This window comes from Lampris incognitus, chromosome 4 (assembly GCF_029633865.1).
Source record: "Lampris incognitus isolate fLamInc1 chromosome 4, fLamInc1.hap2, whole genome shotgun sequence".
Classification (NCBI taxonomy): Eukaryota; Metazoa; Chordata; class Actinopteri; order Lampriformes; family Lampridae; genus Lampris; species Lampris incognitus.
In genome coordinates, this window is record NC_079214.1 from 34,835,416 (window position 1) to 34,857,395 (window position 21,980).

The window sequence follows — 21,980 nt, forward strand, 5'->3', positions numbered from 1 at the left end:
ATGCCGTCACAGGCTCAATCCGCCAGTATCGCTCTTCAACACAGAAAGGGAAAAACGCGTAAGCTTAGAGACAAGAAGTGCTACTCTAAAAATGGCCACTATGGGCATATTTATTGTAAAAATTAATAGGCGTGTAACCAGTTATTTTCTTGCCCGGTGCGGGATTCGATACAGGGTGTACTGCACCACAAGGCAACATCACTAACCGCTCGGCTAAAGGGTCAGACCCGTTAGCTAGGGGCTAACGTGTCTTATTAGTAGTTTACAGTCGTCCCCCTCTCCCGGAAGTGCGCCCTCACGCTTTGTTATTCCCGCGCTCCGAAGAGACTTCTGAGGATCTGCACACTTCCGGAGCCCACCGCTGCCACCAATGTAACCGGTTATTTTCTTGCCCGGTGCGGGATTCTATACGGGGTGTACTGCACCACAAGGCGACATCACTAACCGGTCAGACTAAAGGGTCAGACCCGTTAGCTAGGGGTTAACGTGTCTTATTAGTAGTTTACAGGCGGATTTCAAAAAAAATCACAAACCATCGCAACTTTGGGGAATTTTCTTTTTGTATTTGCTTATTCTCATAAAGACTGTGTCCACACTAGATAGAAATGCATCAAATACAACTGACAAATGAGTTTTATTTTTAGAAAATGGAGATCCATCCATCCATTATCCAAAACGCTTATCCTACTCTCAGGTTTGTGGGGATGCTGGATCCTATCCCAGCAGTCACTGGGTGGCAGGCGGGGAGACACCGTGGACAGGCCACCAGGCCATCACAGGGCCAATGAAAAAAATGAAAATGGAGATTTATTAGCTTATCCTATGAGCAATGTCATCATGTCACACACGTACGTGTCAAAACAATCGTTTTGATTACGTCCTGTTTTAGCCAACACAGCCAATTAGCATTGTATAGCCTCACAGCTATGATAGCTAGTTTCTAAAAAAAAAAATTGTATAAGGTTGAGACTCAAATGGCCTTATTGATTAATGGAGCCGGAGAGTATTTGAACATAGCACCTACCAGAACCTAAAGAACTAAAGAAGATTCATGGCAGTGGTCACATAAAGTACATTTTTAGCCATGTCGCCATGTCTCAGCTCTCTATCAGGAAATCTGATAGAACAGGGAATTCATCTTTTAAATATTTTATATATTGAAAGTTGTGTTCAAACCTTCATGAATCTTGTGGTTATTGTGTGGGTTTTACACACTGTGTGTGGGTTTTAAACACTGTGTGTGTGTGTGTGTGTGTGTGTGTGTGTGTGTGTGTGTGTGTGTTATATCCAGAGTGAGAAATTAACACTAGCCAAAATCCTGGTAAATTTTGTGCTTGTTTGTTTGGCCTCTGTACCTCTTCAGCTGAAGTTTAAGGTTCAAGTTTATTAGTCATTTGCAACAGTTACACATAGAGTAGCCAATTTAGTTTTACTTTACCAGGTAACTAACTATATTTTTGGGGTCCTTTTCCATTTTGATAGACACATTAGTATGGCCTATTCAGTGGCCCTGCACTGGTTTACATTGGCAATTTCATGACATGGTGCTAAATCTAATCCTAGCATAGACTTAAGACACCTAAAGCGAGGAAAAACTGTCCAGCAGCATGTGATTAGTGAAGCCTGATTGTCACAGAATAAGCCGGTTTGGCTTTAGCGAGCGTGCCATTGTCTGACAACAATGTGTCTTTGTTGAAAGTGCAGACAGTAAGGCACCCATTGTACATCAAGCTAATGTAACCGAACATTGGACAAGAACTCAGACACAGTTGGGGTCCATCAAAGCTCAATCCAGACAATTCAGGGAATGCCTTCTCCAAAACAAGGGCTGGAAAGCTGTTTTAGTAATCCCACTAAGAAGATCAGGCTGAGATAAAAAAATTAACCAATTTCCTTCTTTCTTTTTCCCCAAGTACAGGATCAGTTTATAGTTAGAGGAATATGTTTAGGGGCCATGGTTCTGACCCTGGACCTCCTTGGTATTGGTTGCTTGTGTGCTCACATTGTGAAATACTCTGGAAGTGAGTGTCAGCTAAATGGCTAGAATGTAAATATAACCTTTTATACCAGCTTTTTTGTACATAGACTTTATCAACAATGTCTGTGATTTTCAAAAACAATTAATTCTGAAATATTCTACTGCATTTATAAATTCTTGTCAAGTTTGAGTGGCTCCGGCAAGCAACCAAGTTAAATTCCTTGTTTTGTGAAAAATCACTTTTACGTGCAATTATGTATACACTCACTTGTGCTGAGCTCAAGGACCACAATGGAAATAAGTTTGGGACTTTTTGTGTTATCCTTGACAATTTTTAAGATACATGCATTCTGTACTATGCATTTTAATTATTGTCAAATAAAGTGAACTACATGGAAAACAAAACTGATTCCACTTCTGATGTATTCTCCTTTCAACTGATGCTTTCAGTTGATTAAATTAAAGGTAAACATGTCCACTGCCCTGAAATAGGGACATCAAACCTTTTTGGAAAACTTCAGATTATCCTCCATAAATCTCTTCTCCTTTGGTTGGAAGGTTCTCAGGCTAGCTCTGACCTGATAAACACAGAAACAATGAAGCAATGAGGGGAGAATAAGACAGAAAGAAATGGCTGTGTAGCTTGCATGGCTGAGCCCTGCGCTGGTCAGAGCAGACTCGCTGAAAGGCCTCCAGTCCCACTTTATATTTTTAAATACATTAACTGCATCTACACAACGGCAACAGACTACATTAGTGGTAACATCTTTGGCCACCTGGCCTCATCAGATCCTTGTCATAGAAAAAGCACCATTGACTTTCCTGCTAATCTTCCGTCGCTTAGCCTTTAATAGTTCCATTGGTACACATCATGTCCCCACCGGATGTCATTGAGCTAAAGAGTTATTGACTGAGCCCAGTGTTATGAGATAAACTCAGCTCCATCTGTTGTGGGAGTTGGATTTGTGTTCATACACTGTCCCCGGCCAGTGCCTTACAGATGGCGATATCAGCAAGGATTTACCCATCTGCAATAGCCATCATGCTCTCCCCTGCTATGTCCTTGTTCCTGCCTGGACCATTTCTACTTACGGGGTTAAAAATAACCTCCAGCTCCAGAAGGATGCTTCCCTTAGACGGGCCTCCTAAATCCTCTTTTTTCAATGGGAAGGTGATCTGCTGCCCGTTGTGTATCTGCAGGGCACACAGGTAGAGATTGCATCAGGTAGTGAACGCGGCCATGAGCCCTGACTGCCAGTCATGCTGGATTAGATATAAGCGAGTCTGTAAACTGTCTTGACTGTAAACACCCCCTTCATTTAATTTAGACAGAGTGTGTGTGTGGGGGGGGGGGATAAGCTGACTGATTTTCACAGTAAACTCTAGCTTACATATTAGCAAGCATTTAAATTCAGACACAGAGATAGAGAGGAGAGATGTGTGCGTGGAGAGATGAGTGTATTGACTGTGGCGTACTGAGAGCAGGGGAATGGCGATCTTTCCCAAAAAGTCTGGCGGTTTGTCTCCATCCTCGTCGAAGATGGTGACCTCCAGAACATCGTGGATGTCTTTGACAGGGCTGCAGAGATACACGGGGCAGTCAACAGCACACGAACCAACAACACATGGGGAAAATAGTGCAGAATTAGGACTTCCAAATCATAATTGTAATAACAAATAAAGATGTTTGAAATTGGGCTTTAAATGCTATTTCTGATATATAAAAAGCCACATCCAGGTACATCAAGTGTAACGTTTCATTTGATTTCTATTTCCAAATAACGGATGATCCGGTCTGTAAAGGTGTTCAGTTATTCAACCAGTAATCTAAGTTTGTTTAAAGTACAAGTTTGTTTTTGTTTCATTGGTCCTATTGTAAAGAGCCTGTTTCACTTTTTTCAAATGATAGCCTCAATTTTAAAAGTCTGGAAAATCACCATTTAGAGGGGAGTAATTATTATCAATTATCAATGCAGGGAATTTGTACAGAAAAATTACATTTGTATAAATTTACAACTCACAGTCATGGGTGGACCTGGGTTTTTAACACTAGTCATAAGAACAGAATGAGACTGGTAAAAGATTTAAAACAGACTCCTGCTCCAACTGACAATGTAAAGACTTTGTTCCACTCTGGGTGGAGGGTCTTATAGACGGTGTGGGTCTGCAATCTGTCATTCCCCAACTCCAAAACGCAGAAAGGATCGCTCTTTCCTGCAGGTAACAAAAAAATTACTTGCAGAAGACAGAAAATGTCTCAGTCCTTCTACTGCAACATTAAAAAACAAAATAAAGCAGACGGGGGCTTCGTTTAACAACATGGCTGTACCGTTTAAGTCAGCAGCCATCAGATCTGTGGCTCTGATGACCTTCACTTGAAGGAAACCAACATCATGGATTTTCTTCAGGGACGTTTTTAAGCTCTGCAGGACAAAAATCAGATAGTGAGCATCATAACATATTCAAATCATGAATGCAAAAATGTTTATTTTCCATAAATGTTGCACAGGAAACAGAGAAAACTCTTGTGGATGTGGTCAGTGATTATAAGTGCAAATTTGCATCATAGAGCTAAGTTAGATGTACGTATCTATCCTACCTATGTTTGAGGTAGATGAGCTTTACCACAAAGGACATAGAGCATTCTCCATAAAGTCAATTTGATATAGTAGTCTGTGGCTGAAAACTTACTTGAGACTATCGAAACTATCTTGATGCAAGATATTCCATCCATATATTGTGACAAATAGGATAAAACAAACATTGTCTATTCAAATAGATACCTGCTCTCTTTTCAATAGAGGACCTAACGCTACAAAATACAGCCAATTGACCAGCCACACAGGTCTTCATTTCCCCTCACGAAACGGCTGTTTGTTTGTTTTTTTCTAATCCATCTAGTTCAAGTATACCGGCATCCTTAAATAAAACAGCATTGGGAATTATTTGAGGGATGTCGTTCCACAGGTAACACTAGGGCATATTACTGAATTATTACCCAGCCGAAGTACTTTTCCTCTGAAATTAGAAAAATATTTGACAGGAAAACATACCAAAAAATAAACGGGCAAATATGAAATAAAACCAAGTTCTAGTTTATCCAGTCTAAAATATCACAATTTTTAATTATTACAGAATATTACTTAACTGGCAATTTCAAATAATGTCTAGAATGTCTGTTGTAGATGGAAATAAAATTAAATAAAATAATTATAAAATAAAATGTTAATCTAAGATTCCAAAAAGGGCAAAAACAGTACTGGTTGTACATTTTTCAATGTAAATGATCATGATCTTGATATAGTGCAAAAAAATCATGAAGATTTTTTTTTTAATCCAGAAAGACGCAGCCCTAAACGTCACTATGGCATATGGCATACTGACATATATACGTACATAACCACATGGATGATTTATGATCACCAACATGAATTAGTAAAAGCTCTGAAGATAAAGCAATGCCATGGATGTTCAACACATTAAGACAAAAAGCTTAATGATGTCAACAATGTCATAAAAGCCGGTTTACTATATATCATGAAAGATGCCTTTATTTACATATTTCTCCAGCTGTGTCTCTCGCTCATGAGACTCATCCAGTGGTGCAGCACACAGGTCAGAGATGGAGACACCACTGCAGGCATGTAGCGTGACCAGGAAGAGCACACAGCCTTTCCCCTGGTCCAGAGAATATGTAAACAGCTGGCTCTGGTTTACAGGGATCATGGAGAGGTCCACTTCACACCTACACACACACACACACACACACACATACAGAGGTTAGTACTGAATGAATAGGAAATCTCTCCTGAGACTAGCTAATGGTCAAAGGCGCCTCAGGCATAATATGACTAGTAAATACCAGTAGGGGCTGCTGAGTGGTACTGATTGAAACAAATGACTGTACATAAATGACTTATACCCCCCCCCCCCATTTCCCAGATTTCTGCATTCAAAATCTCAGGGGCAGGGCCAGCTGTTGTTTAATGCCGCACACCCAAAAAGATTTAAGCAAACTGTGCAGCAGCCACAGGAAATTATATCTACACAGGACGTTCAAAAACTGAGTCAGCCAAAGATGGCGGCAAGTGTGCTGTGCATCTGCTACCTTTTAATTTGAACTGGTTTAGCTTGCTTGCTTTGATTTTTTTATTATTCATGTCACTGAATGATAGTCAGATTTCAAACAAAATTACACCTAGCACCTTCAGTGGTTAGGGACTGGTTATGGGGTTGATTTGTTGAGAAGGTAGACTCACGTTCCCAAACATTCCTGGTTTTTGCGTCCATCTTTGGAGCAGAGCTCCAACTCTAGGATGCTTGAGCCATCCAGGAACCGATTAAAAGTGAATCTCTCCCTCCACTGAGGATTGGCCAGTTTAATACATTGGTTCTGAGGACACAGGGATTATAAAACGAGTAATTTGTTAATATTTGGAAACAGGGTGCACCCATCTCCCAGCCTGTCTCTATGGCATCCAAATGGAGAGCTGTATTAAGAAATCTATCATAATGTATAATAATAACTATAATGTCCACTGGTATCAATCAATCAATCAACCAACCAACCAATCAATAAATCAAATTTTACTTATGTAGGAATAGCATATTTCATTCATGACAACGCATTGCAACATGCTGGAAAATGCAAAAATACACAAAATACAAAGATAAAAAAACTGAACTACATAGTTTGTATATAGAATAAGAGAACATGTGTAAAGATGGTGAATATGAAGCCAGGTTGAGGTAAGGGCCAATTGCAGGTTTGTGTGTTTGTAAATGAGTGTGTTGATGGGGCAGTGATGGACATAATCCAAGGATACGACCTTACTGAACTAAACCCAGGTTAAAGTGGCAATCTTGAAGATTCCCCCTTAAATAAATGTCAGTTTACTATCTTTCCCCGTGACACAATAACGATTCAGCCTATCATTGATGAAAGCCCATGCATTTACAGTAATAAGGGTAAATACAAACATGTGTCTGGTTCCAATGTTCCCACCAGATATCCCAACCGTAACAAATGTATTGATGTGCTTTCTGTCCCCCGGCAGGGGTTTTGTCCACCAGAGAGGACAGTGCTCTGTGTTCTGATGTTGCAGCGGACAAATTAGTTAGTGGTTTTGAAAGGACTCCTGGGAAGTGTATGCCAAAAAAACAAACAAAACAAAACCGGAAGCTTCCAGATTTCCACTTTAAGGTAAGTGAAGTAAGTTTCAGGTTGGGATTGCCACTTGTTGGATATGAACCAGGCGGCACAGTGGTGCAGTGGCTAGCACGGTCGCCTCACAGCAAGAAGGTCCTGGGTTCGAGCCCCGGGGTAGTCCAACCTTGGGGGTCGTCCCGGGTCATCCTCTGTGTGGAGTTTGCATGTTCTGCCTGTGTCTGCATGAGTTTCCTCCGGGCGCTCCGGTTTCCCTCCACAGTCCAAAGATATGTAGGTCAGGTGAATCGACCGTACTAAATTGTCCCTAGGTGTGAATGTGTCAGCCCTGTGATGGACTGGCAGCCTGTACAGGGTGTCTCTCCGCCTGCCTCTCAGTGACTGCTGGAATTGACTCCAGCATCCCACGACCCCAGTTGGGATAAGCGGTTTGAATAATGGATGGATGGATGGATGGATGGATGGATGGATGGATGGATGGGTGGATGGATGGATGGATGGATGGATGGATGGATGGATGGATGGATGGATGGATTGATTGATATGAACTCTGGTTCAGGTATGCCACACCATGAGACCTCTGACACTGTTAAAAGCAACTCATGTTGAAATGAATAGAAACCCCCCTGGCTATTGTTAGCAACTTTACAGTAGCAACAGCAGTCGTGTACTCAGTACCTTGCTCTTGTGTCTCTGCTCCCCAAGTCTAAAGCGGACAAAGAGCTCTCCCTGACCCTCCACGGCCAGGTTCTGACCCTCCACCAGTGTCACCCCCACCATGCCGCTCCACAGCTGGCTCTTCCTCAGCGACTCTGAGAGACGGTCCTGATTACCTCCCCCTGACTTCAGGAGAGGAGGAGAAAGGACATGGGGGGGTTAAAGGGGGAGTTTGTGGTGGGTGTAGAGAGCAGAAAAATGGAAGGGACGAGAAGATGACGGAAAAGGAAAGTAGGAGAATAAGGAGAATTGAGGAGATGGATGAAAAGAAAAACAACAATGAAATATCAGGGGAGGGATACCCAACTTCAGTGAATTCAAATCAATGTGACTCAAACTGGAAAAGTCCGTCTTGGTGTTGGTCCATAATAACTCTTGTTATTCAACACCAAGGCTGTTGACTGACTCTTAAAACATACACCTAAACAGACAGAGAAAGCCAAAGGGGGAACACAAACCAACCAATCCCAAAGAAGACACGTTCGCTTGTCACATTTTTGTAGGTGGATACACCACCTAAATGGTCAAAACTATTTCGTTATCAGACAAACCCAATCAGACAGAGAGAGATGAACGAGAGGACGCGAGCTCTCTTCTCAGCAATGAAAGGACTCTTTAAAAGAAATCCAGAGGGACATAAAACAATATTTTATTTCACATGGAGATGAGGTAGAGCCTGGCATGGATGTAGACCTGCCCCAGTACATTGTATATAATAACGAGTCATACGGTAAGATAGCTGAGCTTGGGATAAAGCGCTATGGGAAATACATTTAACGCAGACTCTGTTAATGCAGATCAAGCTAACGTTGATGCTACTGCTGCTATTGCTCGGCTGCTCCCTCCTTTTTTTTCTCCCCAATCATATCCAGCCAATTACCCCACTCTTCCGAGCCATCCTGGTTGCTTCTCCACCCCCTCTACTGATCTGGGGAGGGCTGCAGACTACCACATGCCTCCTCCGATATATGTGGAGTCACCAGCCGCTTCTTTTCACCTGACAGTGAGGAGTTTTGCCAGGGGGCCGTAGCGCATGGGAGGATCACGCTATTACCCCCAGTTCTCCCTCCCCCCTGGACAGGCGCCCCGACCGAGCAGAGGAGTCGATACTGCAGTAACCAGGACACATACCCACATCCGGCTTCCCACCCACAGACACGGCCAATTGTGTCTGTGGGGACGCCCGACCAAGCCGGAGGTAACATCGGCCGTCTTCCATTTTACCTCAATGGAGTAAATAAAATTAGCTTTAATTACTGTTCCACATACAGAAGAATACAATCACATATGAAGTAGGAGAATAACACCAATTTAGTCTGATCTTTTCATCTTTGAATTACAGGGCGGTTTTCTGAGGGAACAGCCGGGTGCATAACTGAACAAATGATTGTAAAATGGTTAAGGTGTTTTGCTGCCCTCTTGTGCAAAGACGAGAAAGAGAAAATTCAGATGAGGTTCTATTAAAGAATGATGAGTCACTTAATCAATTATCTCATCATTGCTGGGTAGACGGTGCTGATTATGCTGTCCGTCAGTCTTACCCTAGAGCTTCGTTTTCGCTTTGGGGGCCACAGCTGTCACAGGTGCATGCATGTTAGGTGAAAAACAGAACAAGACCACGGTTAATAGGTCGCAGGCAAAAGTAAATAATGTGGCATCTGTGATGAATAAAAATAAAAACCACCACAGATATCACCGCTGATGATATAAACATGCGGGCAATACATTGGCATGCGTACGAGAGATTCCCTTACAGAGCCTCTGTTGCTGTCCACGTGTCTGGGAGAAAGGCACATATCCACCAGGATCACCCCCATGTCGTCCTCCAGGCTATTAGGGTCATCCAGGGGCAAGGACAGTTCACATACCCTAAGGGGAGAAAAAAGAAAATAAAACAAATTAGGCCTACATTAGAGAAATCACCAAGAATGGACTTTTTCCACCTTAAAAACATTGCTAAAATCCCAACTATCCTACTGATCACTGCTGCAAAGGCCTTTATCAATGCATTTGCTTCACCCAAACCAGATTATTGCAGTGTCCGCTTCTCTACCATCTGCCATGTACTTGAAGAAGAATCTCCAGATGGTACAATATGCTGCGGCTAGAATCTCAAGTAAAACTAGAAAACCTGACCATGACACCCGTCATCTGACTTCAAAGTGCTGCTGCTATCATATTAGATTAGATTAGATGAGATGAGATTAGATTAGATTAGATTAGATTAGATTAGGCAGGATGGTGCTGCAGCGGTTAGCGTGGTTGCCTCACAGCAAGAAGGTCCTGGGTTCGAGCCCCGGGGTAGTCCAACCTTAAGGTTGTCCCAGGTCGTCCTCTGTGTGGTGCTTGCATGTTCTCCCTGTGTCTGCGTGGGTTTCCTCCAGGTGCTCCAGTTTCCCCACAGTCCAAAGACATATACACTACCGTTCAAAAGTTTGGGATCACCCAAACAATTTTGTGTTTTCCATGAAAAGTCACACTTATTCACCACCATATGTTGTGAAATGAATAGAAAATAGAGTCAAGACATTGACAAGGTTAGAAATAATGATTTGTATTTGAAATAAGATTTTTTTTACATCAAACTGCTTTCGTCAAAGAATCCTCCATTTGCAGCAATTACAGCATTGCAGACCTTTGGCATTCTAGCTGTTAATTTGTTGAGGTAATCTGGAGAAATTGCACCCCACGCTTCCAGAAGCAGCTCCCACAAGTTGGATTGGTTGGATGGGCACTTCTTTGAGCAGATTGAGTTTCTGGAGCATCACATTTGTGGGGTCAATTAAACGCTCAAAATGGCCAGAAAAAGAGAACTTTCATCTGAAACTCGACAGTCTATTCTTGTTCTTAGAAATGAAGGCTATTCCATGCGAGAAATTGCTAAGAAATTGAAGATTTCCTACACCGGTGTGTACTACTCCCTTCAGAGGACAGCACAAACAGGCTCTAACCAGAGTAGAAAAAGAAGTGGGAGGCCGCGTTGCACAACTGAGCAAGAAGATAAGTACATTAGAGTCTCTAGTTTGAGAAACAGACGCCTCACAGGTCCCCAACTGGCATCTTCATTAAATAGTACCTGTTAGAGCCTGTTTGTCATCATTATTTCTAACCTTGTCAATGTCTTGACTCTATTTTCTATTCATTTCACAACATATGGTGGTGAATAAGTGTGACTTTTCATGGAAAACACGAAATTGTTTGGGTGATCCCAAACTTTTGAACGGTAGTGTAGGTCGGGTGAATTGGCCATACTAAATTGACCGTAGGTGTGAATGTGTGTCAGCCCTGTAATGGCCTGGTGGCCTGTCCAGGATGTCTCCCCACCTGCCACCCAGTGACTGTTGGGATAGGCTCCAGCATCCCGCAAGCAGGATAAGCAGTTTGGATAATGAATGGATGGATAGATTAGATTAGATTAGATTGTTTTATTAGCCACACGAGCAAGGCCAGTGGAATTTGTTTTCGGTACACGTTAAACTCTGCAGCACAATACATCCATGGACAACAGCAGACACTCTACATATTACAACATGAACAATACAGTTACACAATAGCAAAAACAAACAGATTATGCACAACAATTAGCGGAATGATAGTATGCATACCAGTAGTGTGTGAGGAGGGGGCTATAGAGAGGAATTCAGAATCCTCGTAGCTAGGGGAAAAAAACTGAAGCGTTTAGTCTTAGTGGACAGAGATCTGTAGCACCTCCCTGAGGGAAGGAGCTGGAAGCGGTGGTGAACAGGATGTGAGGGGTCGGAGATGATCTTCTTTGCTTGCTGAGGGGAGTGGGTTGCCTATGGTTTTGGATGCCTTGTTGACAATCCGCTGCAGTTTTTTTCGTGTTTGACTGTCTGTGCCGCCATACCATACTGTAATAGAAGATGTTATGATGGACTCAACAATGGCTGAGTAAAACAGAATGAACAGTTGATGTATGATCTGGTATTTTTTAACCTGCCTAAGAAAGTAAAGTCGTTGTTGAGCTTTTGCAATGATGTGTTCTTTAGTGTTAATTTTCCACTTCAGAATATTGCTGATGTATGTTCCAAGGAATTTAAAAGAGTTGGTGGTGGTGATGGGGTCTCTGTGCATTTATATGGGTGTTTGGGGATTTGGCATGCATCGGAAGTAAATAATGAGTCCTTGGGTTTTGGCTGTATTAAGCAGAAGATTGTTGTTTGTGCACCAAGTGACAGCTTGGTCTACTTCAGTGCGGTACTGGGTTTCATCATTGTTGGAGATGAGGCCAAATATGTAAAATAATACACGGCCTTCCTCTGTCTCATCTATCAGACCTTGTGAAGCCTTATGTACTGTCCTTCTCCTTCTGACCCAAGCTGCAGACCTTCTACAATGTTCCTAGAGTATCTTCTTAGCCCACCTCTTGTCATTTGAATAGTCATCCGGCTGATGTCAGAGAGGCTGATTCTGTAGTTTTCTTCAAATCTAAACTAAAAACCTACTTATTCTTGTTATTGTTTGACTAGCGGTTACCTCCAAGTTGGATGGATTTGTTGATGCTTACCTTAATACCCCCTCCCTGCTAGGGGCTCAGTCTCAATGCAGGTTTGGTCAGTCTTTCTAGATAGCACTGATCTCCAGGTCCTGTCGATACTTAGCTTTCTTACAGTCAAGAGGTCAACTGCAGGATTTTAATAATAGGTAATGATAGCAGCTCTCTGAAAGCCGCCAAACTCTAACATATATAAAGCAGACAAACTTCACGTCATGCATTTTGAATCCAAATGATATTTCTTAACAGGAGCTTATGACTCGATAGCATTGTTGTTGTTGTTTTTTTTTTTAAAGACAAATGTGCTTTTAAATATGGCAGAACTGATTATTTAGCAGTTGGTTTGTAAGGATTTTCCTCCTGGGGAAGCATGGTCCTCAGATCTCCTTCCCAGGTCTGACTTCTTATCTAAAACCAGCACAGTGAAAAACTACTATACTTAGAAGCAATACCACCAACTATTTTTCATGAAATAGTCATACTGTGGAGGATGTAAGAAAGGAGACGAGACCGCTTCTCCTTTTGATCACACAGCTGTGGGGTCATTTATCCCACAAAACAAACTTTTTATATTCTAAAACCATGCCCTCAATTCTACCCACAATCCCCCCGGCTAACCCCTGAACCCAACATCTTAAAGGGATCGTCTCTTCCACATGGTGAATACTTAACATCACAGTAGGTCACTACACCCCCCCCTCCCCAGAAGTCACCATGACAAACAGAAGAAAAAAAAATCAACATGGTGGGGGACGAATAATGCGGCCAAAATGGCTCCTCTTGAAGGGTGTAGGGGCAGGGGGGCATCCACACCGAGGGGGCTGGGCCAATTGAACCGGCCTGTTCAAGTCCAGGTGAGCCATCTTGAGACGGTCCACTGAAACCCCCTCCGGCTTACCGCCCACGTCCACCACAAAGTTCTTAGTCCCCGCTGCCAACACCCAGAAGGGGTCATCGTAGGGGGGCCGCAGGGGGGTACAGTGGGTGTCATGCCGGATGAAGACGTACCCGGCCGACTGCCGGTTCTTGGGATGTAAGACTGAGGGAGGCTGCACCGTGAAGTTGGAACTGTAGTGAAAACGCCAGCGCCATCCTGGAAGAAAGTCCGTTGGCGGGCAGCAGACCAGGGTGCCACGCCGTCTGGGAGAAATTCCCCCGGGACCCGCAGTGGCTGGCCGTAAACCAGCTCGGCCAACAAGGACTGGAGGTCTTTCTTAGGGGCAGTCTGCAGGCCAAGCATGACCCATGAGAGCCAGTCAACCCAGCTGCTGTCTGTGAGGCTGGCCCAAAGAGCGGCCTTCATTGAACGATGAAACCACTTACATAAACCGTTGCCCTGCGGGTTGTACATCGTGGTGCGATGGAGCTTCACCCCTAGGCTTTCAGCGACTCCAGTCCACAACTCGGTAGGAACTGATGGCCCCTGTCAGAAGTGAGGTCAGATGGCATGCCAAACTGAGCTACCCAGCACCCGATGAATGTCCAGGCCACCTCAGCAGATGTGGTGGATGACAACGGAACAGCCACCGGCCACCTGGTGGTCATGTCCACCATGGTGAGGAGGTGAGGGAAATCACAGGAGGAGGGAAGCGGTCCCACTAGGTCCACATTGACATGGTTGAAATGCCTCCCGGGCACCAGGAATGGCACCAGGGATGCCTTGGTGTGGTGGTGAACCTTGGAGCGCTGACACGCCACGCAGGTGCCTGCCCAGTCCTTGATGTCCTTCCTCAAGCCATGCCACATGAACTTGACCCCCACCAACTTCATTGACACCTTCACACCTGGGTGTGAAAGGCCATGGATGGCGTCGAAAACCCCCCGCCGCCAGCCTGTGGGCACCACGGGCTGGGGCTGTCCGGTGGAGATGTCCCAGAGAAGCGTGGCTACGGCATCATCAAACACAACATCCTTCAACTGCAGCCCAGTGTCAGCGGTCCGGTAGGCCTGCACTTCCGTGTCAGCAGCCTGGTCTGCAGCCATGACAGTATAGTCGAGTCCCACGTGGACAGCCCCCACCACCGCCCAGGAGAGGCAGTTGGCGACGAAGTTGTCCTTGCCGGCGACGTGCTGGATGTCAGTGGTGAACTCAGAGATGAGAGGAGCCGTCCGGGTAATGAACCAGTTGTAAAAATTCACCATGCTCAGGAACTCCTGCAAGGACTTCACCATGTTCGGGCGTGGGAATCTGGCAATGGCATCCACCTTGTCGGGAAGCAGGGTTACTCCGTCCTTTGTAACCCGGTGCCCGAGGAAGTCAATGGCTGGCAAGCCCAATTGGCACTTTGCTGGGTTGACAATGAGCCCATGCTGGCTGAGCCGCTTGAACAGCTGCCGGAGGTGGACCAGGTGCTCTGCCGCAGACGCAGACGAGAATGTCGTCTAGGTAAACAAACAGGAACAGCATATCCCGCAGCACAGAGTCCATGAGCCGCTGAAAGGTCTGCGCAGCCCCCTTGAGCCCAAATGACATCCTCAGGAACTCGAACAGGCCAAACGTCGTGATTACTGCCATCTTCGGCACATCCTGCGGCTGGACCGGCACCTGGTGGTATCCGCGCACGAAGTCTATCTTGGAGAAAATGACCGCCCCTGCCAAGTGCACGAAAAAGTCCTGGATGTGCAGGATGGGGTAGCGGCCTGGCATCGTGGCATTGTTGAGGCAGCGGTAATTACCACATGGGCGCCAGCCGCCATTAGCCTTCATGATTATATGTAGGGGAGAGGCCCACAGACTGTCAGAGCGGCGCAAGAGGCTAAGGCGCTCCATGTTGGCAAACTCCTCCCTGGCAATGGCGAGCTTGGCTGGGTCGAGGCACCGTGCACGGGCATAGACTGGGGGGCCAGTGGTGGTGACGTAGTGTTCCACTCCATGCTTGGTGACTGCTGATGAGAAGATGGGTGTTGTGAGGTCCGGAAACTTAGCAAGCAGACGCTAAAATTCATCCCCGGTGGCAAGCATATTGGACAAACCGATGGGACCCGCCTCCCCCTGCATACATGGGTAGGAGCAGAAGGAGACAGCATCAATGAAGCAGTGGTTTTTAACGTCCACGAACAGTCCATAAGCGCGCAGAAAATCCGTGCCCAGGAGGGGAATGGACACCTTCGCCATCACAAAGTCCCAGCCGAACCGTCGATCTCAAAAAACCACCTCCACATATCTTGTGCCATAGGTGCAGATGGGGGTGCCGTTGGCAGCATCCATGGGGGGGCCGAATCTGCCGGCCATCGCATCCACTGCTGTCGCAGGCAGGATGCTCCACTGCACACCTGAATCAACCACCAGCCGGAGATGGTGTCTTGAATAAACAGCAGCCTGCCTTCCTGGCCAACTCTCAAAGTTACTACTGAGAACCGGCCCTGGCTTTTCCCACTCCACTGAAAGTGCATGGTGCATGGCATTGATTGGCTTTGACTCCAAACCTAGCATGGTAGAAGCACAGCCCCCCTGAGTCCTGCTGCTGATGAGAAACTGCTGCCGCGGCGATGCCCGCAGCCTCAACCGGCGGTGGTGGAAGAGCGTGGGCAGGCAGCAGAGTGGCCGCACACTGCTGTTGGCTGGCCAGAAAAATCCTGTCAGCCTCCGCGGCCCAGCTCCCGAAACAATACAGACTACATCAGAGCATTAGCACATAATACTTACTTGTCAAGCTCCAGATCACTTAGCAGGACACTAGTGGAGCCCATGAAGTCATCAGTGGTCAGGTCTCGGTCGTATACCTGTGTACAACAACAGTAGACTGTTAAGTCCTGATCCACACTGTCTTGACAGCAGAGTAAATTTGCACATATGAGGAATTTGTCTAGGTCGGATGCTGCATGGAGTCACAAGGACATGGGCACATTTTACATGAGAAAACCCTAATCTAACAATATCAAGTATGTAGGAAAATCAAAATATAAAAGTTTGCAAGTAAGTAAGGAGTATGGGAACGAGTGGTATTTTTCTGTGCAGAGTAGAAAAAGCAAGCACTAACAATCACAAATTAGGTAAAACTGATACAAAAACCAAAACTAGTAATAATTACTAAATTTTCTATGATGGCATGGCGGCGTGTCTGGGGTGTCTCCCCACCTGCCGCTCAATGACTGCTGTAATAGGCTCCAGCATCCCCGCGACCCTGAGAGCAGGATAAGCGGTTTGGATAATGGATGGATGCTATGTAATCAATTATAGCATCACAATGCAACACAGATTTTTATTGCAACTTTGCTACACAGATGAAGAATTGTCATCATAAAAGTATTGAAGAGCTAAAAAAATAGGGTTAACCAGCATTAGTGATAGTTTAAATATGCATTGTTAATGCATAAGCACCATAAATTCAAATGCCTACAATACGTTCAACACAACAACACAACCCACTGGCACTCTGTCCCTTCAGACGAATTAAAACTCCATCTGAGAGGAATTAATTGAGGTGCTGCAAAGTGTTCACCTTGATGTACATCCTCTGGTCCAGATACTTCACAGGCAGTGTGAAAGACTCATTCCATGTGGGGTTGAGGTTCTTATAAACCACTTTGCTCTTGAAGAACGTTTTGCCGTCCAATTTGAATTTTACATAGGGATCACTAGTACCTGAGAATAAAAAGAGCAAACAAAAATAAAATACTTTTGGATTTTTTTCCTATATCATTGTACTAATATTTAGCTGACAGTATTGCAGAGAAAATTGACAGTGAGAAGAGGGTCAGTGTCAGCTTTTAACAGACATACATAATAATGGGGAAAAACAATTATGGCCTGAAAAGACAGAAAACGGAGATGAGTTAACATATTATCATCACTAAGCAGGTTGGTCAGTACTTGTCAGTAGGGCTGTACACTTCTCAGACAGCTAGCAGAGAATTCAGTTGTTTTTTTGTTTTTGTTTTTTAAGGGTTTGGTTGACTTTTTTGGGGGGGGTAATTAGGTTGTTTTAATGTTTCATTCGATATACTGAACAAATAATTTCCTGGAGAGATGATGAACATCTTGTGTATTAGAATAATAGTGACATGAGCCTTTTTTACACCTAATGTTAAGGTTTCATTGCAAGTCTTTAGAAAGGTATGATTGATGGGAGGATGCAAGTAGATTGATTTAGATACAAAACTCCTCATACAAAACAAAAACAAAGCAAACTTCCCCCCTCGAGAAAGTCCTGTTGCATGGAAAACAAATAGCATATGGATGTAAATGAAAAATTAATTCCCTGCAACAGCAGACTGGCCTACAGAGCCCGGCAGTTCAAACCCACCAATCACTATTCACAGAGTCCTGTGCAAAGTCTTTTCTAACTTATTACTCATTTCCTAAACTGATTTTCAGGTCACTTCATTTCAGTCGATTCAGAATTTTATGTTAGATTTCCTATTTAGTCTTTCAGTATGAATCAATTCAACCTGCTACCCAGTGGCTTCTCATTTCTTTCTATGGAGGATGTGGTCTTCCTTCCGCTAACCGATCAACCACAACTTCCTGAACTGACAGCCAATCAGAGTTCTACCTCCACTGTGGGAATGACAAAAGCAGTAAACACCCTACAGCCTTCACCCGCTGGATAAACCGGAAGAGCAGTCAATAAAAAATTAGAAAATTAAAAAACAAAAAACAACGGATCCGTCGTAAATAAGGAGAATGAATTTGGTGTTTCCAAAGTGTTGATTATGGGCTGTGGAAAGGGTTAAGCCCTTTTCATTCTTTAGCAATTTCATCAATTCACCAGCTGAGGGCAGTATGCCCCCAGTTACAACACTATTGGGGTCGGATCACAGTTTCTCTCTGCTTTGCTTTTCTCGTCATTTACAGTGATGCCAAATTTTGTCTGCCATCTATCAGCCAGCAGCACACTACTACTACTACTACTACTTTTGGCTGCTCCCGTTAGGGGTCGCCACAGCGGATCATCCGATCAGCCAGCAGCACACGATGAGCAGATATTATCGGATTCAACACAAAAAAATAAATAAATCGTCGCACTTCCATTTGCTTTCAAAAAGCACATGGTCATAACAACCACACAGTGAAACCAAATCCCACACTCCCCTGACCCTCCCATCCATCTCCCAATAGACTTTAAACAGAGGTATGTTATGTAAATTTCAAGGAAGGCTCAGACTCAGGCCAAACCATGTCGAGTCAGGTAAAACGATCTAGAACCTAATGCACGCCCTGTGTGAACGGATGGATGTAAATAATGCCGGCGCAGGGCCAGGTGGTCTAGGTGTGTCTCAGACAGGTTCTGATATGCTGTGAGGAATGTGGCTGTGGCTGCGATGGGAGGATATATAAGCTACTGTGACGTGGTGCTGTCGACACTGTCAATGTGTACACAAAACACACAGGAACACTCCAGCTCCTATTTTGTAGGCAAAATCCACAACAGGATCATCTAAATAAACACAGGAAACTATATAGGCTATGAAGGTGAAAATGTCATTCAGGCAGATTTGGATGGCAAATGAGTTAACACAGTCAATGAGTTCAGCTAAGCAGCAGTGGGGCTTGAATAATGGGGTTCTTATAAAGTCAAGTGTTATCATTAGCTAAGTAAGTTTGCACATACAAGGAATTGGACTTAGAGGGAGGCTCACAGTAAAAAAAATAGCAAAAAAAACACAAGGGACATGAGTTGAAATCATAAAGTTGAAAAAGTAAGAGCATCTGACAACCTCTATTCACTTACATACCACTGCACCTGATGCTAGTTTTGTCTTTTTAAATTTCTTCTTTTTCAGTCTCACTTACAGCATCGAATATTGAAATGCTTTCTATGAGCAAGTGATTGTACTGCAGGTTCAATCTAGTACATCCTATTTACTAATTACCTCTGCTGCTTGCACAGTCATGCGCTACTTGTAGTGCAAACACAGCCTTTACAAATCATGCCACCATAACTTCAGGAGCTATGTCCACAAGATACAGCAGCTACTCCACGAATTTTAACCCTATTCAGAGGTACTGATGGTACACCTACGCATCCATCTCTCCATGAGAGATCCCATGGTACCTATATTTTGTGTCATTAAGTAATATGGTACTACATTGGCCTGTTTGGATCCTGTTGTCCATGCACTGTGTGCCAGTATATATAGTGTCTTACTATCAGGATCGTCGCAGGGGGTTCAAGGCCTTGTGTGAACTTGATGAGCAAGGCCCTGCTCATTGACATGCATGCACATGAATCACAGTCACACTCACATAGCTGTTCTAGTTCTACCACACGCAGCTATTCTAGTTCTACTGCACATGCAATCACGGTGCAATACATGTTTAACAAGTAGAATAATACAGCATCATCATGCACATAGTCTCAGCTATGACTTTTTGCTATTAAAGTCTTTTAAAAAAAATCCACCGTAAAACAATTGGCTTTACATTATCATGTTAGCTCAGCTGTCACTTTATTTTGGCATGTTGAAGTATGACAGTATGTTACAATTCAGTATTTCAGCTCTATAGCCTACATTTCATTCAGATTTTAGATCAAGTTTCATACCGGTCATTACGCATAGCCTACGGTCACCGTCGCATGCGCCCACTAGCTTTGGACACCTTGTCAGCCACCACATCTCTGGAAGTGTTGACAAATTTATGCAGCGATCCTCACAGTGACTTGTAAAATTCAACCTTCTTTTTAAATTGTTTTCCTTCTCTCAGCACCCGACTCATGTTTATGAACTCAGTCATGCTATCGTGCAGCTAGCATTGTTTCCCCTTCTCCTTCTTCCTCGCAGTGAGCAGCGAGATGGAGCATGCACTAATGATGCAATATCAAAAATGAAAAAAATAAATACATAAATAAAACTGAACAATTTCTTAAGATTTTTTTCATGTGACCTTGACTATGCATAATGGAACTGACACACGGGAGTTTCACTTTATAAGCATGTTGGGTCAAGAACAGTCATAAGAATTTATATATTAAAAAAGAAAAAAAAGCTGCAGGATTACAGCCCAGGCGCGAGGCCCTGTGCGGTCACACACTTAATACAGCCCATGCTGTGGTTATGCTTACTATGTTAGTAGTCATGGTCTCAGGAGCAACTTCTCTATTACGAAACTTGTTTAACAGGGTGATTACCACAGCGATCTCTGATGACCAGGTTCTGGCCCCTCTTCAGGTTGACGGTGAGGAGGAAGGACCTCGGGGTCTCTCTGATGTTCTCTGCTCCATTCAGCGTCTCACTGCCCATCTCACCCTGTACACATGTATGCGGGGATCACACACAAACACACACACACACACACACACACACACACACACACACACACACACACACACATACACACATACAGTATTACGTTTACTTCCACTCTTGCCATATGGTTCGGAACGAAATGATAAACCATATTAATTTGCTAGAGATTATGATCTCAATTGTCAATTACAATTTTAAATCTTGAAGTTATAAAGACCAAAATTATTTCATCAACTTTTTGGTTTTGTGTACCAACATTCAGCAGCCATTTATAGACTTGCATGCAAACAAATGTCCTATATGATACTTTCTGTTGCTGGCATATTAAAGCAATAGCTAATCCACATTGATCTAAATCATGAATACTCAACCGTAGTTGCTCAAATCTGACATATGATTATAAAACATTAATCATGCAGCTTACTTGTTGACATCACTATCATTATATAATAATCATAATTCTGCCAAGCCAACTTCATTGTTTGCGACGCTTTAGCAGTATTTGAAAATCACTATCTAGATCTGGAGAACCTGTTTGAAAGCTGTGGTTCTCAGCCAGTCATCTAGGGCCTGGCGGCTAGACAAGAATATGAAATATGTTTTAATGTGAAGAATGTAAAGAATGTGAAATATGTTTTATTGTAAAGAATGTAAAGAAAGTGAAATATTTCACATTTGTACCTTTATTTTGAAGCCTTTGTGATAGACACTGTTTTCTTCTCGACCATTGTATGGTTTTTTTTGGGGGGGGGTTCCCTCTTTTTCTCCCAATTTGTACCCATCCAATTACCCCACTCTTCCGAGCTGTCCCAGTCACTGCTCCACCCCCTCTGCTGATCCAGGGAAGGCTGTAGACTACCACATGTCTTCTCTGATACATGTGGAGTCGCCAGCTGCTTCTTTTCACCTGACAGTGAGGAGTTTCGCCAGGGGGATGTAGCATGTGGGAGGATCACGCTATTCCCCCCCCCTCCTCCCCAAACAGGCGCCACGACTGACCAGAGGAGGCGCTAGTGCAGCGACCAGTAAACATACCCACATCCGGCTTCCCACCCGCAGACACGGCCAATTATATCTGTGGGGACGCCTGACCAAGCCAGAGGTAACAAAGGGATTTGAACCGATGAGCCCCGTGTGTAATCTGCTGGAGATTTACTGCTGTCATCCTCTGCCTCTTGTCCATGCAAATGTGATATTCAATCATGGTTAAACCTTTCAAACAAACCAAGCATATTTCAGAGAATAAAGCCTTGGTCTCCTGGAATCACTCATCTGAGGGTCCAATACCTGACCCGGCTGCAACTGACCACACGAGACACACTACACAATAAGTCTACCACACACATGCCGCCGAAATCCAGAATTAAAATTTGAGGAGAGCGTGTAAACCGAACCTCATTGCTGCTCTCCAC

The 21,980-nt window shown here is 44.0% G+C and overlaps 1 protein-coding gene across 1 annotated transcript in view; it reads right to left on the reverse strand.

Annotated features, from left to right (window-relative positions):
* LOC130111958 (multiple C2 and transmembrane domain-containing protein 2-like) overlaps positions 1-21,980 on the reverse strand; it is a 62,410-nt gene that overhangs the window by 14,957 nt on the left and 25,473 nt on the right. The window contains exons 3-14 of the mRNA XM_056279265.1: positions 20,451-20,568; positions 16,821-16,963; positions 16,025-16,101; positions 9,617-9,731; positions 7,824-7,988; positions 6,238-6,371; positions 5,537-5,723; positions 4,308-4,401; positions 4,090-4,192; positions 3,455-3,557; positions 3,071-3,172; positions 2,482-2,556 (exon numbers count right to left, since the gene is read on the reverse strand). Coding sequence (XP_056135240.1) covers positions 2,482-2,556; positions 3,071-3,172; positions 3,455-3,557; positions 4,090-4,192; positions 4,308-4,401; positions 5,537-5,723; positions 6,238-6,371; positions 7,824-7,988; positions 9,617-9,731; positions 16,025-16,101; positions 16,821-16,963; positions 20,451-20,568 — 1,416 coding nt within the window. The remainder of the gene's footprint in view (positions 1-2,481; positions 2,557-3,070; positions 3,173-3,454; positions 3,558-4,089; positions 4,193-4,307; positions 4,402-5,536; positions 5,724-6,237; positions 6,372-7,823; positions 7,989-9,616; positions 9,732-16,024; positions 16,102-16,820; positions 16,964-20,450; positions 20,569-21,980) is intronic.